Source organism: Montipora foliosa, chromosome 11 (genome assembly GCF_036669935.1).
Source record: "Montipora foliosa isolate CH-2021 chromosome 11, ASM3666993v2, whole genome shotgun sequence".
Taxonomy (NCBI): domain Eukaryota; kingdom Metazoa; phylum Cnidaria; class Anthozoa; order Scleractinia; family Acroporidae; genus Montipora; species Montipora foliosa.
Genome location: NC_090879.1, coordinates 8483160 through 8500659, shown reverse-complemented (window position 1 = coordinate 8500659; position 17500 = coordinate 8483160). Strand labels below are relative to the sequence as shown.

General features: G+C 42.8%; 1 protein-coding gene across 3 annotated transcripts in view; it reads right to left on the bottom strand.

Annotated features, from left to right (window-relative positions):
* The window catches only part of LOC137977702 (probable E3 ubiquitin-protein ligase HECTD4), a 64519-nt gene that overhangs the window by 22300 nt on the left and 24719 nt on the right, over nt 1-17500 (bottom strand). For all 3 annotated transcript variants that reach the window (XM_068825006.1, XM_068825007.1, XM_068825005.1), the window contains exons 23-38: nt 17327-17486; nt 16120-16563; nt 15456-15734; nt 14639-15002; nt 14311-14466; nt 13454-13620; nt 12412-12787; nt 12133-12284; nt 11688-11913; nt 10536-10776; nt 9643-9897; nt 8695-8942; nt 8048-8309; nt 4788-5178; nt 3358-4132; nt 1531-2792 (exon numbers count right to left, since the gene is read on the bottom strand). In XM_068825006.1, the coding sequence (XP_068681107.1) occupies nt 1531-2792; nt 3358-4132; nt 4788-5178; nt 8048-8309; nt 8695-8942; nt 9643-9897; nt 10536-10776; nt 11688-11913; nt 12133-12284; nt 12412-12787; nt 13454-13620; nt 14311-14466; nt 14639-15002; nt 15456-15734; nt 16120-16563; nt 17327-17486 (5758 nt within the window). The remainder of the gene's footprint in view (nt 1-1530; nt 2793-3357; nt 4133-4787; nt 5179-8047; nt 8310-8694; nt 8943-9642; nt 9898-10535; nt 10777-11687; nt 11914-12132; nt 12285-12411; nt 12788-13453; nt 13621-14310; nt 14467-14638; nt 15003-15455; nt 15735-16119; nt 16564-17326; nt 17487-17500) is intronic.

The following is a 17500-nucleotide window of genomic DNA, read 5'->3' as shown; positions in this document are numbered from 1 at the left end:
TCCATCTCTTTAGGTTGACCATTCTTTCTGCAAAGTCAAAAATTTACTCTCGCAGGCGAGGTTATTTATCACCAGGTAATTCCATCCTTTCAGAAATAGAAACTGCTTTATTATTCATCAGCATCACATATTCTTGCCGATTTGGGGGCTCATCATTTGTTGAAATTCAAGCAGGCTTCCAACAGACCCTTGTAAGGAGCAAGGGTGGCACAGTTGGTTAGTGAGCGGCCTTGGTGCAACAGGTTCCGAGTTCGATCCCCGGATCTGACATCCTTGTTTCGACTTCTTTCCTTTCAGTGTTGCTTAAGTAGCTTTAAATACCCTTAAAACGGAGCACTGATGGAAAGAGGGGGGTAAAATGAGCGCACCGTCGGCTTCCTGGGAGAATACTCTCTAGAGAGTAAAGGAACTTCCGACGTTAAATAACGTGTACCTTTACCTTTACGGCTGTTAAATGACATGATGATTTGAAAAGGCTTTTCAGCTTTGTTTTCCCTTTCACCTAACACACAGGCTTCTATATTTTTCATACAGATATAAAAAGAAAAGTGGAGCGAAAAATTGCCTGAATTAATTACAAGAGAAGAGGCTATCAGTGAAATCAACAGACCCAGACTAGCCGATATAATCTACGCGTTCACCAATCACCAAAATCAAATTAATTAAAGAGTGTTGCCGAACGTACATTTACACATGATGACTAAAAGATTTAGATATACGTGAAAACCAAGTTGCGATTTTTTAATGTTTCGTTTAATTTAGAAGAGCTCATTTTTTCTAACACTGGGCAAATTTTTTTAGCACAACTGTAGGAATTTCAACACAAACGAGCTGATGCAATCAACATTTTTTGATGATTGATCGCAGTGATAAAGATAAAAATAGTTTTCTATTTTTCTTTCCGTTGCGAGGAAATTACTGTTGACCGGCGGAGAAGTTGACCTGGTCTTTGACAATAAAAATATTATGGTCGACTGAATTTTTTTCGTTTATTTGACCGACAGAATCTGTGGAATGTGAGCTTGCGTGATGATCTCCATTAGACGTGAAAAGAGTGATTTTGATTTAAGACATTTAAGAATTTAATTTGACAATAACGTACTTAAACAGTTTTCATTCTCTTTTCATTAAGAAAATTAAGAAAGGAAAAAGTCGACAAGTGGGCCCCAAACAAACATCAACTGTTGTAATTCAAGAAAACCGTACTTTAGTTTCGTAAATCATGCACGCGCTGCAGGCCTACAAATCTTACAATCACTCACTCACTCGCTCAATTAACCACACCCACAGACAGCTCCGATGAATTAGTGTGTAGTGCACTATCCACAAAAATAAAGACGTTCTCAACTTGCTCTCAGCCTGCCTGGGTATTTTGATAGTATGTTGTTAAAATTTTGGTTCATCTGAGCCCGAACATTCTTATGAACAAAAGAGTATTCTGTCTCTAACTTAGAAATATAAAAACATGTATAATAAATTAACCAAGCCGTTTAAAAATGCAGATCTTCCAATATTTTAGTTATCACATACCGGTTGAATTGCAAGTCATATCCACAAGCTATAATCCCTTTCCATACAACGCGAACATCCTGCCTTGCTCTAATCAGCACCCACATTAGAAACCCTTGCGTCCCGAGCCCTCTGCCGTCGCTTTCCTCGATAGTACATCCGTGCTCTCTTAAAAGTTGCGTGACGAGCTCCGAGGTTGATTCCCTTGCGTGACGCACAGCATTAAAAAACGACAACAAAAGATTATTAGGCACCGCACTGCAGATCTGATCCTTTGTCAGAAATACCCTATCCTCAGTTTGTGGCTCTGATGATCCCTTGCGATCAGTACCGCTGGAAGTACAAGTTTCGAAAGACTCGCGCGGCCGTAATTCCATCACGATTTCTACGTCGGGTTTCATCTCTTTGAGATCATTGCCCGTACTTCGTGCACAGCTTGTGAAGATCTCGAGCAGTGCAGTCTTAGCTGATTCAGATAGACTCTCAGATTCATCACTGAAGATTCGATCGTTCAAAAATACATCAAACACAGCAAAGGCAACAAGCTCGTTTGTTCCTTCCATAAGAAGTTCAGAGTTGACTTTTGTAACACCAACCGACTCAGGAGACGAGGGATCCTTAAGAGTTTTATTGGTCAGAATAGCTTGACGCACCAGATCAAGCTGACTTGCGTTCTTCAACTGCACCACAGCATACCCAAGATTTCTCTGTTGTGCACTAGGTAAAAGCTTGGTCATAGCCTTTACTCTAGCGACAACATCGTTACTGCCTTCTTCTAGATCCGACTCCTCAGCTGTCACAGGTGAAACGACTTCGGGCATGTGAACTTGATCTTCGTAAATCCCACCACACGGTCTACAAGCCTTACTAATGGCATCCACGGCTTCTTTTTTGGTCAGAGTAATGGGGATATTCGTTATGACTAGAAGGCGCTGTAGAGCAGTGCTCCGTGTCGGAATAACAGCGGCTAACCTGTTAGATAGCTGCGTTGATCCCCGCGCGTCTCCGTGAATTAGGTTTCTCAGGAAAAGTGTAGTTTTTACGACTTCATCAAACCAAGGCATACTTTCTGTGGGAGAAGTCACACCAAAACCAAACCCTCGTTTCCTTCGCCTAACGCTGCCGCGTCTCTCGCTGGCCTTGCACTTGGGTGACGGTGGCCCCGAGGAAGGCGCCGTCTCCATGGATGACGGAGGAACGACCGTCTCAAAGTTAAACGTGTTCTCGACGCTGGATGGCGGGGCGGACCTCACCACAGTGTCGGTTGAATCGGATACCGCAGCCTAAACACGAAGAAAACGATGAGTCAGGTGTATTTCATATAACAAGATCGCAAGCCCCTGCAAACTTGTTTCTTTTTAGAAGAGCCATTGCTCGGCTTCTTCAGTATAATAGTTAAGTCTGTTTGCAATATAAGTGCTACACGGCCAACGTTTGAGAAAACGTAACCCTTCCTTGTTCTTGTACATATTCATTGCCGTGACATCGATATCTTAAATTCCCAGGATCTGCTCCCGTCTGACCTTGTAGCTCAATCGGTAGAGGAGCTGTGATCCAACCCAAAGGTCGTGGGTTCAATTCCCACCCTGGTCAGAGTTTTTCTCTGTCCTTGTGTGGGCCCATTTCCATCAGTAAGGCTAACGCTCACATGGTTCATGTGGGTAGAAAACTAGCACTTTACAGTCACTTACCAGCCACTATGAAAGTCGATTTCAAGAAGACGGATCGGGGCTCAGATTGAAAGTAGCGGGTGGGTAGGGAGCTGAGCGGAGTTTTATCATTTTCTAAAGAACACCTCGTAAAAGGAAAATTTCAAGGACCCATGTCAACTTGTCATACCCTACCTACCTGTAACGCTTCTTGTACCGCTTTAATCGACAAAGATTTTCCACGGCTGAGGGAGACCTCGTGAGCTGCAGAGACCAGTTCGAGAAGAGCTTGCAAGTAGGAAGAAAACTTGCTGTGCTCGAAATTACAGTTGAGGATAAAATCCAGTGCTGCTGTATTTGTGGCTGACAGCTCTTTTTCCAATAGCTTCTGTAGCTCAGTGCGCAAGGGTGCCAGTCGCGATAAAAACAAGTCGTAGGTATTCCAGTGATTGGGAGACGGACATCGGACAGCATGTGATTCCACATGATACCAAGCTCTGATCACCTGAGCCAAGAGATGGTAGATAATTTCTTTGATGACAGCTGGTAAATCAGATTTCAGTAAATAGGAACTTAGAATATCCGTCAAATTAAATAACACCGTTTTGTGAATTAAAGCCTTTCTCTCGACTCCAACGTTTCCTTGACCGTCTGTTCTGAAGAACTCCTGGGCGTTTTCCAAGTATACTTGGAGAAACACTTCAATAAACACAAGCGATAGAAAATATTCCGCAGGAAACGCACTGAGGTGCAGCAAAAGTCCTTCCGTGGCTGAGCTTAAGAACCGAATGTGCAACCGATTGCATGGTAGTACAACATCGGGATATTGATTGGCTTTACTTGGCAGGTTTGCGTCACAGCTGTCTGGGTACTGAACAACAGTGTACCGAGCTTCCTGGCCATTCTTGTTTAGTTTCCGGTTTCCGTGGTAACATGAAATCGAGACACACGCTGATCGAGGGTTGCACACGCCACTGTAGAGAGAGAGTAAGCGCAGTATTGGTGCTTAGCTTGTTTTAAATAAATGTACATTTTAAGCGCGGGTTAAAGACGAAAGAGAGAAGTTTTCCTCGACCTTAACTGGACAATTTTAGCAATCGTTTCTTTCAGACACCTTAAGCCTCCTGGATTTTTCAGTTGTCTATAAGAGACACTTGCTTAAATTGCCCAGGTAAGTGCTTTCTCTTCCCTTTGCTTGTTTTAAAAACGATCAAAATAGAAAACAAAAACATCATGATCCGGCGTCTAGAGAAGTATGAACACCCGGAAATAAAATCAACCACGAGTAAACACATTGAAGAACAAAGGAACAACGCGAAAAGCTAGTCCCTTTAACTTAGTCCTCTCAAGACACCCTTTATGCTTTTGAATCAAAATCAGTTCATTTTTTACCTTTGCATTTCTGGCATTTCTACTTTTAACAATAAATTGAGTGAGCTTTTTTTCCACTTGAAATTAACCCCTTCTTAATCGAAAGTTAACGCCCCCTTCTACGTAAATATCTGTCGCCAGCCATCTTGCACAGGGATTGCTTCGGCTGGTCAATGCTGACCGCGGGCCGGTCCCAGTACGCTCCTCGCGCTTAGTTCGCAAGGTATACAATATGTGAAAAAAAAAAACCATACTGACCCAGCGCTAAGGCAAGCAGGATCCTCCTTGCAAGAGACCACAGTTACAGCGGCGCCAGGTATGAGCACCTCCTCGTCTGGTTTACCAGCGTTGACCGACACTTCCCGATGATATCCCGCTAAAGGAGCGTCTTTCAACACCTCGCAAACTGTGTTCACTATCCTGTGTACCTCCTCTTCATCCAGTTCAACAGCAAGAGACAGCAACTTACGAACCTCGGAGACCACGACTGCTGGTTCATTAAAGAACATCGCACTCGGCTGCAATGTGTTGGCCAAGAGGCAGTGACGGGGATCTGGAGCAGAGTGCGGTGTCGTCATGACAACTGTGCCATCAGCTTGAGGAGGAGCCAACTGCTGGATTGCCAAAGTTTGCACGAGACACAACATGTCTGCAGAAGAAAGTTTCATTGCATGACAGCTTAATGGGGAGCTTACGCAACGACAACGTTAAAAGAACTACGTGGTCAGTGAGAAAAACAATAGAGAGATCAAGCATGGCATTTACGTGAAACGGTAAACGTGAAACGCATACGTGAAACGGCAAACGCGAAACGGTGGCTTGCTACTTGTCATTAAAGCATGGAAAGTATGTTATTCTACCTCGTCTCTCTCTTTTGAAAAGGTACTGATACATGCAGCTGTCTGCTGCTAACACGCAAGAAATGAGCTCATATCAAACGGGTTTCTTCCGTTTTCGGCGAAACGTAAATTTTAGACCGACGTTTGCCGTTTGCTTAATCTCTTTAGTCAGACAAGTCAAACTGCAGTATGAGGTTAGCCGCATGCCGTCCAAATAAAGGACGTTTATGCGCATTCAGCAAGACAATCGCGGTCTTTCTTGAAAAACATGGAATTTTACGTGTTGCTGGCGCCATATTTGTTTTTCCATTCAATCTAAACGTCGCTTAAAATGGCCGAACACTCTAAAATGTGTCACTGCCGAACCCTAAAAAGTTATCATTCAAGGAGCTTAGATCTGCAAGAACCAATCGGTTAGCCTTAAACGTGGGGTCGTTAACTTTCATTTGCTCAAAAACTCTGCCGTATTTCACTTACCGCTACAAGGGATGCTTGCCGTAAAAACGTGAAACGTCAAAGGCGAAGGCAAGGCCAAAGTCACGTGATACCTCGAGGTTTGCGGTAATTCTGAAAAAACCTTTAGCTAAGAGTCCATGATCTAAGATCAAACAAACGTCTTTGCTTTTTGGCAAAACAAATTTCAGCCGGACGTTTGCCGTCAATGCATTGCTAAATCTCTCCAATAGCTCTGCCTGCGCTTTAAATTTTGGTACACTGGTAATGTAATGGATTTAAGCAAATGCCGATAAATTTTTAATTTTTAAAGTTTTACGATGTTTGTACTGATTTAATTCCAAGTTGACAGCTGAATCAGAATAACGTGGAATAATGAAAAAATGATAACAATTACTTAAAAGTTAGATTTTTCAGTGCTTGAACTATTTTCCTTATTTATTTCCTTCTTTCTTTCCTTCCTCCCTTTCTTTCTTTCTTCTTTCTTTCTTTCTTTCTTTCTTTCTTTCTAATCTTTTCGTTCTTCTATTCTGTTTGCAACTCACCTTTCTAATTTTAGAAATTAGAACATTATATACTTTCATATTTAAATCAGATTTATATTTTGAGATTTGGTATTTGCCGCGTTCCTCAATCTTGACGTCTGAAATTTCGACTCTAAAGCACCCACGATGATTACCTTTTATCAATTTCTTTGGATAAAAATTAAAAATTAAGTATTCCTAATCTTTGGATAAAAATTAAAAATTAAGTATTCACTGTCTGTATTGCTGTATTGGGTAAAACAGTGTTCGAGATGAGACAATTTGCCAATAAATAGAATAAATATGTATTGTATTTTATTGTAATACCGACCAAGCCCCGAAAAATATCTTGCATGCTCGCATTGTCCACTGTTTGCTGTATGCTATTTGCCCGCAAAATTCAAAATGATAAAAAAGGCATTCCAGCTATTTTCCCAGATGCTCTTACAGCAGCATCTGAAATCCACTGTTATAACACCAGGTACGCATCGAGTCAAAACTTCTATTGGATAAGTACAACAACAAGATACGGTCAATGAACATTTCAGTTCTCAGCATCAAAAATATAGGAGTCAGTTTTTATCAGCCTAAAAAGATTACCTTACTATTCCTTTAAAAAACAATACAAACAGCTTCTCTTACTTATACAAAATAATTGAATAACTGAATCGTAATTTTTGAACAGTGCAAAAAAATTGTATTACTTATTTTTTCTGTGATGTAAGCGCGTCTACATATTCATATAATAATACTAGATGTAATAATACATATCTTAAAACAATGTGTGTATGTCAGTGATTGACACAATTTAATGTTAAATTTTGTTTAATGCCGCATTTATCTTTAATATGGTGGTAGCCAGCTCGAAAGCCAATGGCTACTCTGGCTACCACGCACGTATCTTTTTGATTTTTTTTTTTTTTGCTTTTATGTAACATATTTATCCAGGAGCCCATCACCCGGAGCGTGCAACTTACCTATTTTCGTGCAACGGCGTTTTCACAAGTAAGGTTATTTTTAGATTGAATTTCCCGCTAATGAGACTCCCACAGGAGCCCGATAACCAATTACAAGAAATTAAGCTGACGTCATAGGGTCACCGAACCGGAACTGCCTTTGTTTTTTGACCTAATTCGCGGGAAGGGCTAGTCTAAAAATAAACCTACTTGTGAAAACGCCGTTTCACAGACGCTGTATGGAAGTTGCACGCTCCAGATGGGCTCCTGATTTATCTTCTTTCAAGTGCTAATGTAGTGTTAACAATCTTGTAATTGATGTAAATAGTGCATAATAATAAAGAATTGAATGGAATTGAAGAACTGAATTGTCTAATTTTCAGATGACGCTTTCGTAGCTGACTTCGTTGTTGCTCTTCCTTGAGCTCGGTAATGAAATGCTACGGCGCTATATGGGAGATTCTTTTCATATTATAACAAATCTTGATTAAATCTTTAGTTTCCAGGTGAATAAACCTCGTTCTCGAAACAAAAGAACAACAGTCCATATTAGTAGAAAGAGATATACCATCAACAAAGATCGACTTCCACAATTAAAGAATATACTAAACGATCTTTTTTCTCAAAGATGGAGTTCATGGATAACTCTCTCTAATTGGGTTCCACAGACATTATGATACACGACAACGGAAAAAAAGAGAGTTTCATTAATTTAGCAAAATTCTTGGTCATACGGTTTCCCAAACCTGTTATCTGGCTTTGACTTTCAGCTTTCCTGGCCAGTAATCTAGCGTAAGTCTCTCGGCAGTACATCCGGGTCAGACAAGCCTCGTTTCTCAGCAGCTCGCAGTAAATCTCTGCGCATGTGCGGTCTTCGCTATAAAGAACCAGCGATGACGAGCGCGCCAGGCCAGGAGAGGGCCGCCCCAGAGCGCTGATTGGATACCAAAATCTCATAAGCGTACCCTCCTCACGGTTGTACGTTTCCACTTCGGTTAAACCTTTAAACTGGAAAAACAAGGAAACCAAGTAATTTCTCAAAGCCCCATCACCGCGTCCATTCCATGGTCAACTTCAACAGAAACTGATGGAGTGCATTCAGAACTACGGAAGATTCGCGCTAATTTGGCTTAAAACTACTCGACCTTCTGGAGCGACGGGGGCAATTCCTCACTCCCTGGCCAAGGAAAAAAAAACTGTTCAAGTCCTCTAAAAAGAGCTATGTCAAGCTTATGAGAGTACGGTTACCAACACGAAACCGGGCTAATTTATGCATTATCAATCGGTGGAAAAACAGCCACACTAGTACTGCCTTCTAACATCTATCAAGGCAAATAAACTGCAAAATTCGAGAACAGTTGAGGTTCAGTTGTCGCTTGGTTAAAAACTTCACCTTGTCGACACTCTTCACTACCCCGGTGAGTCCAAATGTTTTTTTCATGGCAGGTACAGCAAAGCCCGGCAAAGCGGAAGAAAGGGAACTGTTGACGATAACGGCCTGGCCTGGTTTCAGACCTCCTGCGCTCACTTTGTTGACCTCATCTTTGACATCCTCGGGCCTAGGAAATTGTAGAGTTGCCGGGATACCACCACCGTCTTCATAAAGGTCAGCCACGGTAGCAATAGCAATGTCGATCATACCTGAGAAACGGATAAACTTTTGCTTAACATACCATGTCAGAGCACAGAATATTCGAGGTCGATCTGCATCATTTGCAAGAGCTCACAGGATTGCTTGAAAAAACAAAAACAAAAAAAAAAAAACAAGAAAACAAAAGAAACAATAGAACCTAGCCACATAACAGTATAAGGGAAACCTAATGAAATTTGAGGTTATAAAGAGGCGCAAACACACCAGTTTATTAAGTTACCCAGCCTTGGCAGGAATACACCTTATTCCAAAATGGCCACCATTTTAGTATTCTTTTGTTTGCTTGCAAATTAGCCCTTGCTGCCTCGTTCACGGTTAAATAATCTTTCGAATTTTCACCTTAAGAGCAAGGCAACAAGAGGGGCTAATTTCCGAGCAAACAAAAGAATACTACAATGACGACCATTTTGGAATAAGGTGCATATCGCTGGGAAGCGGCTTGATCATTTTTCATCTTTCACACAAGAAATTACTTCCTGGCCAACCCATTTCTGTTTCTTCAACCGTCTCAGCGATGTTCTATTGTCGAGGAGATGATGTGCCATACCATACCGAACGCTGACAACCACATCACAAACACGCCAAGCTACGCCACTCTGGCGGTGTAATAAGAAACAAAGGCTCCATCAACTCACGCCTCTTACTTCACTGACATTAAATAAGCTAGCGGTATCACCCCTCTCCACGTACCTGCTAAAAGCGCCCCCCGGATCTGCTCAAGACCGGACTGACGGTCAGTTTGAGAACGAAAACGCCTCCTGATAACCGGAAACACCCTATCTTCCCAGGCCTTGATTAGCAAACGTGAAGGGTCCACCTGTTGTGTTTCTCCCCATTGGCTGGTGCCCTCTTCAATAGCACGCAAGGGCGTTACAGGACCGACGTCTATCATCCTGTCATAACTGCTGGACAGCTTGTATTGAAGGCAGGCCATCGGATCGTATTCTGTAATGATGAGTGAAACGTTAAATGGTCGGTTATAAAAAGGTAGGTGTTCTCAAGTTAACTCAGTACGAAAGGGTTAAAAGGAACCTAGCACGCGTTCCAAGATGTTTACTCGCGTGATCAGCCGCCATTTCTGGCTTTCTACGTTTAACTCATTACGACAAGGACCCATATTATAAATATTATATGAAACAAATTTCTTCTATCTTTTTTGGCAATCTCGTACCCAGAGCCTCCGTTACCCTTGTCCAGCGGAAAGGGCGCGGGAGGATCAGGAAAAATCCAAAACCGGAACCAGAAAACAGATGACGAAATCAATTTATGCGCGACATAAACCACCAATCAGCATCTTTGGTTCCCACGGTACAGTCGTACATTCGAACTCGACGTCGATGGAAAGCGATGGAATCTGTACCAATCTTTTTACTGAAGAATTTCTAAAAACATATAATGATGTTCGAACTGTGAACTAAACAAAAAAACTCCAATTCAGTTTCCGGAGGCGGAGTCGATCTTCCCGGCTATGTTCGGAAATTTGATTGATGGAAGCCAAAAAGTAGTTTGGCGGTTGGCGCTTGAAGGTAAGATTCCGCAGAATTATGAAAATCGCAGTAAAGTTATGTTCAAATATCACCCACCTCTTCCCTGGTCTTCGGGGATGGAAAGATGAGCTGGTTTTGGTACTGAAGGTTTCGACAGCACCTGTCCATCACTGATCTCTTCTGTAATAGCATCGGGGTCAAACCCAAAGGGAAGTTCCAGGAAAGCCATTCTGATGTCCTCCATCGAGTCACTCCACATATCTGCGGCGGCGCGGTGTTTGGAGCCCTCTGCGTACAGGAAAACGCGAGCACCAAAATTCACGCGGACGCGCACGTTCTGCAAAAAGGAGTAACAAAAAGGCAAAAATGTACATATTTCAATCGAGCATGCCAACAACATGTGAATTTGAAGGGAAAAAGCAGATTTTCTTTCATCGGGGGAAACGCACGTATACATATTTTTTAGCAAAGACTATTTTTGTCTCGAAGGACTATTTACGTCGCGAGGGACTATTTCTGTCTCGAAGGAGTGGTTGCTGGTAAAAGAAGCAAGGGCGCCTAGCGGAAAGAAGGTGATACGACTAAATGATCAGATCTCGATCTCAACTCCTTTAACTGAGCCATCCAAGACCATGATCTCTGGACAGAGCGAAGTCATGTGAGTGTACATTCTGCTCTGTGCGGAGATAGCGTTCTATTTAACAAGTCGCGCGCCTCGTGAGTCCACAACATTTTGACCACTGTGATGACGAATAGTGTTGTCGATAAGAGTAAAGACAACGCTGAACCACTTTCGAATTGTTTTTTACTACAATATTCAACGCCAAAGAAAGTGTTGAGCGTCACCAAAATCATGACACAAAGAAGGAGCAAGCCTTGTCTGTAATTTTCTCGCAGTATGATTGGTTTATTTCCCAAAATGAGAGTTCCCGATTGGCTATTACATTGCGTGACAAATTGACGCCAGCATGGCGCGAGCAGCGTTGTCTAGACTCTTATTGACAACGGTAAATTAGCCAGTCAGATTGCGAGATTACAAGCACTTGTGGTAAAAGATGATTTTGCCGTAAACGAGATGCCAAATCACTTTATTACTGAAAATTCATTTCAAGGAACTCAAATGACTTAACCATACAAAAACAATGGAAACAAAGGATTTTGCACGGGGCGATTCATCCCCTTACCATTTACCCACCTTTGAGGGAGGGAAACAAAAAGAAAACAGCTAGCTTGCTCTCGGAACCATACCTTCTTCTGTATGTGAACAACAGGCCAAAGACCAGCTTGCACGCCTTCTAGCTCCTCGGCAAGTCTGTCCCCATTGTAAGTAAAATAAACCGATGCTTTTCCAGGTTGATCCTCACCTTTCTTGAATCCACAGCCAATCACGTCGTTTTCTTTCATGACAATATTTAGCGATACAGTTTTCCACTGAAGAAGACCCCCAGTTCTGTACAGTACTGCACGGCCATTACTGTTTGAAAAAAAAAATACACCTACCGTAAGGCGTGACTGGGGTATGTTCAGGGTATTGAAAGATACGGATGCATAGGTCGTAGAAAAAGAAAGAAGACTTTAAAAGACTGTTAAGTCACATAGGATCAAACTGGGGTCGTTTTACTATCCAACTCGCTGGGTCTGCTCCTCCCAATAAAAAACCCACAAGAAATTATTAAGCAAAGCGTGATATAACCTGTGCAAGAGACAAGATCCAACAGGATTGATCCAACCGCTTTCAAGGTGATATGTCCATGGGGCAAATCCGACGGAAACACAAGGTCCCGGTTCCTGATCTTCTGGATCCCCCAGGGAACAAAGCTCCACTTCCCAATAAAATGAAGGTGCCTTATGAAAAACAAACAAACAAACAAACAGAATTTTAAAAACATACACAAGTTTAAAAACTTTATTCGTTATAGGAAAAGCTTGAAATTTAGTCAAATACAGTGACTTTAAAAACCAAATTACCCACCTTTAGTGGTAAAGGGGCGCTTGCATACAAGAACGTTCCTCTGGGGAGGCCGAATCCTGCTGCAGGGTCTGCCATGAAGTGAACACACGTATTCCGTTCGGTAAAAACGCAGCCTCGCACGGGTGGGAAAGCCCGGCTTCCATCGAGAACAATTCTCTTGTTGTTCTTAATTGTTTTCTTGGGATGGTCGGAAGGTTTCAAAAAGTCCTTGAAGAGTTTTCGTAACTGCTGGCAATGTTTCTCGAGGACAATTAATCGCTGACCGGGATCGCACTCTGCAGCTAATTTGGAGATCAGCTCTAATGATGGGTTGGCTGCCAACAGAGTGTTGCTGAAGGAGGAGTCACGAACTTGGCAAGATAACACCATACTTGCTCTGCAAGGAAAAGCAAGAGTTTGAGCACTGTGGGATTATCAAGACGTTCAGTGCCAACAGTCAAAATCTGACGCCAAACGATAACGCCTGAAAATGACGGGACCTCAAAAGGAAGAAATAAACTAAAGCGGCCTTCACACGGCAAACTTAAGTTTGCAAACTCGTGTTGGCAAACTCAAGTTGGTGTGTGTGAAAGACACAAAAACAGTTGTCAAACATGGTGGCAAAATATTGTCGAGAATAGAGAGAAGTTCTATTTGTTGTTTGCCGACTGTTTTTGTGCCGTTCACACAAACCAACTTGAGTTTGCCAAACTTGAGTTTGCAAACTCAAGTTTGCCGTGTGAAGGCCGCTTAAGGCTTAAGCACATGACGATACCGGCACACTATCAAGTGTCGGTTGCCATTCACACTTAATCACAATGGAGGAGAGGTTTACCCCGGTCTGTCAATAGCTTGATTTTAGAGTTGGTCGCCATCTCGGATGATAAAAAAATTTAAATTTTACGCAAGGGGCGGCGCTACTGCTTTAGTTCCACGTCTCGAAATTCATATGTCAATAAACGTTTTTGTTCATATCATTTTTTGAGGTGAGAGAAAATGAAAGGGGGACCAACTGACAAGAAAAGAAACAAACGATTGCATTATATGTTACATTAAAAACAACCTGGTTCTTATTTCTGCCAGGATTCGAGCCGCTTGCGATGGTTGGAGGAGTTTTTCTCCTTGTTCCACTTCAGCAGGTTGGTCCAAGGGCGTTTCTTTTGACGATAAAATGGAAAGTAACGCAGCCACAGCTTGATCACCCATAGATAACTCGCTTAGGTACACCATCTGCGAACGGCAAAGAAGGATACTATATTACAAAAACACATTAAATTCTTCCCACTGATTTGAAATTAATCTCGAAAATTTCTACCATACCTAAGGATTTATCTTGTAGGAATGACTTTAATGTTTGTAAAACAGACGGCACCACCGTGCGAGCAGAGCCTCCTTTTGTCGTTTTCTTTACTGTGGAGGAGAAAAGTAGGCTCTGCCCGAATCGCGTCAACTCCTTGAAGCCGCCGCAGCCCAAACTTCTGGACTAGTCAATCTTGTTTTCTCTCGTCAAACCGGTTTTTCCAGTGCGAGCGTCCGTTTAGTGACAAAACCGATGGTTGTAATTGAGCCCGCTGTACCATGAAAAACCAAGATGGCGGCGATATCTGGCATATAAGGCTTGGGTTCGAGACTGTATCCTGGCAACATGCAGCGCATATTCAATAAAGATCTTACTCGATTCATGCCGAGCCTTTCTCGAGAACGCCAAAATCGAGCAAGCAAAAGAAAGGCTCTGCTAGCAGGGTGAGACGGCACTGAATGGATTGTTTATTTCTCGGTTTGCTAACAATATCAGTTGTTGTTTGATTGGGGTTAGGGAGCGTTTCTGAGAAGTCGCTCAAACGACTGACGGTAGAAAACGCCGATTGACTTTCTCCTTGTAATACGCGTTTTTTTTGAAAGAGGCATCAACTCACATACCTGCGGATTAATGACTTGAAGTCGTGCAAGCGGTATCTCCTTTACCATGTCACTGTAGGTCTCTCCTTGCCTGTTCAGTAACACAGTGGCCACACCCTGTCTCTCAGAAACACTCACCACATCACCAGTAGTGTCAACCAGATCTTCTCCGCAGATCTATTCAATGCAACGACAACGGAGTCACGAAAGCCAACAGCTCAAGAAATTCTCCAAAATGAACCACACTAGGTTAAAATGTTATTAAGCTAAGAAGTGAAACAAAATCTCTTTTTATGGAGACATGAACAGCATCTGTCACTGAACCAGAACTTGATTTTTGGGCACATACCTTTACTTCGCATCCTGAGTGAACATTTTGGCGAAAGCCACCCAAAGCAGACAAAGCCGCTACAACGTTCCTAGCTTTGAAAACCCACTCATGTTCAGCTGAAAATTGTCCATTTTCGTTGGGCTCCGGATCGCGAGTCAGTATGTGGTCCCCTTTTTGCGAAGCCCTCCCCTCTGCTTCCAGCGCCTTCACTAGCTCAGGCACATTATCTAGCGCTTTGCAAAGCACATCTTGCACGGCAGACGCCCAAATCTTGGAGGTGTCTGAAACGGAAGAAGCCAACAAACCGTGTAGCAAAGAAATCACTTCAGACGCCATGGTGTGTGCCACTTGTCCGCTGATATACGGACGACTGCTTTCAGTTCTGTCAAAGAATAACAAAACACAATTAAACTGGAAATTCTTGGTTTTACAAATGGGTAAAAAGCAATGAAATGATCATCATCCTTTGGCTGCGGAGAAGGCGAACATAGGTTTCCTTCAGCTAAAGCGGTCCTGCATGGCCTACTGCATCCCACAGAAAACAATGGATGTAGTTTAAGAAAGGTAATGGCCTTTCAGGTTTCCAGCCTTGCTATGAAATGAAATAGTAATTCCGACATTAACAAGCAAGTTTAAGATCAAGACTAGGTACCACTGATAAAACCATCAATTTACGTTGAGAACATATCGTTGTATTGTACCTTGAAAATACCAGCAATGGGCATCGAAATTGCGTTTCAAGTGCATTTGGCAGACACAAAATGAGCGAGGTCTGACGTGAACAAATCAAAATAAAAAGGTTTCCGGGAACAGTTCATTGCGACTCTAAACAAACCTAGTCAGACGACTGTTTCGTGCTTTACACACAAACTCTGGGTCTTCTGATGCCTCTACCGACTTATCTGCGACCACATCCTCATCTAGTAGGCCACCAGGTCCTACACTCAGCACCAGTCCTGTCTGAGCCCACTGAGCAGCTATCTTTAGGCACATCGATCTTGTGTCGGTCAGAAGGACTCCACGTCCGTACTCAGTCAGCTCTTGGTCAAGTCTGATCGCTCGCTCCATCTCTGAGCCTTGACCCACGCGAAAGATAAAGGGCGTGCCGTTGGTGCTAGGGAGAAAGGTACGAGTGCAAGTGGTCAGTTTTCATCAGGGGAACATGCAGAAATTCGCAAAAAAAAAAGCTTTTAATTTATCAGGAAATCAGTGAACATCATTACAAGTGACTATGCAACCAGAAACCCTTAAGGGTTGAAACGTGTAACGCGCGTTCACAGCTTCCGAATATTCAGTGCGAACTGATTGGTTGAATGTTTCAGTGCTAAGTACCATATTTGGAAACCCCTCGCTCTTGTTGTTCCAAATATGGTACTTAGCAAATTGAATATTCAGAAGCTTGTTTCCCAGCACACAAGGGGCCTTTACACGTTTCAACCCTTATGGGTTTCTGATGCAACCTAAAGCAAAAGCCAGTAAGCAGCTTTTCAGAGTCTTACCTTAAGACTTTTTGTACAATTTCATGGGCTGATTGGTCGACTCGTTTGTGTAAATAAACAGACAGAGTGCCTTCGTTCTTGCTACTGAGTTCATTCTCTCCATATTCCTCCACTTCGTTCTCACTTTCCTCCTCCTCTTCCTCTTCCTCATCTGCATCCACGGACGGCAGCAAAAAGTCACCAAGCTTGGTCAACAGCAGGCTTGCCACTCTGTCCACAGAGCTTCCCCCGTGATGAAGCCCGTGTTTTTGTCCGAGGTAATGCCTCGCAGAAGCAGGTAGTGTCACCTCTTCGCAGCCTTTGGCACTCACCAACGGTAAAGCGGATCGGCAAAGCTTGAGTACGATCAGCACAAGTTTAGGAGGCGCTCGCCTGTCAAGTAGTAGGGACAGAAGCGTGGAGATGGTCCGCGGCTCACGAAGAATTCCCTCACCAAGTTTACTTCTAGCAGGTGGAAAACATTAACACATTAACATAGCACTACAACTCGGAGAAGAAGGCCTTGTCCTCACTAGCGACGCAAGCAGAAGTAAAAGCAACGTACGCAAACGCAGATAAAACTTGATAATTAGAACCTTTTGTTAGAACAAAAGACATTAATCAACTGGTATTGAGTCTGTGTATGTCGCTTGTCGTCATCATCATATCTTTATTTACCCTCGGATTTTATACCCTACCTCGTTCCCAGGGTCTTTCATCTCCCCACCCAGGAGTAAGCGAGGGAAGAAAGACCCTGGTTCATGCTGGTCACGTGTCTTAATGACAAATTTTCCACCTTGGGAGGAGTACCCGCTATTCCGAATATTGTCGCCGTTATTTGTGACAGCCAAAACGAAGCAGACAGAGGATAGACCACAACGGCGGTTTGGATCAATTCCGACGCTTAGAAGTACGCGAAAAGATAAGACATGTTTTTGTGATAAGCCTGCGCGGTATGACACAACATCGCATCATCAAGTTTTTTTCGATTTCGCTAGGATTTCCTCCCTTTTTTTCTCTCGTATTTGGTAATTCCAACTCGTCGGCTATTTTATTTACCATCTCATATCCAACGCGCGCTCATGGAATAATTGTTAAATATATAGGAGTTGTTTGATTTTATAGGCATGGATTAGCAGTTTAAGGCACACTGCCATGACAATCCTATTTTGGTTGGGAGGGGCATAATGTTAAGACAATCGTTGCACTCAGCAAAAAAGTTCTTTACCTGCTTATGCGATGTAACAGCTCCATGACATACTGCAGGGGGTCTTTTGCCGTCACTCCATTCTCACGACTCTCCTCAAGCACACAGGTCAAGTAATTTGATAACAGGCTGGAGACCTGATGAGCTAAACTGGACCATTCAATTGCACCAGCATAGAAATCTGATAGATACAGA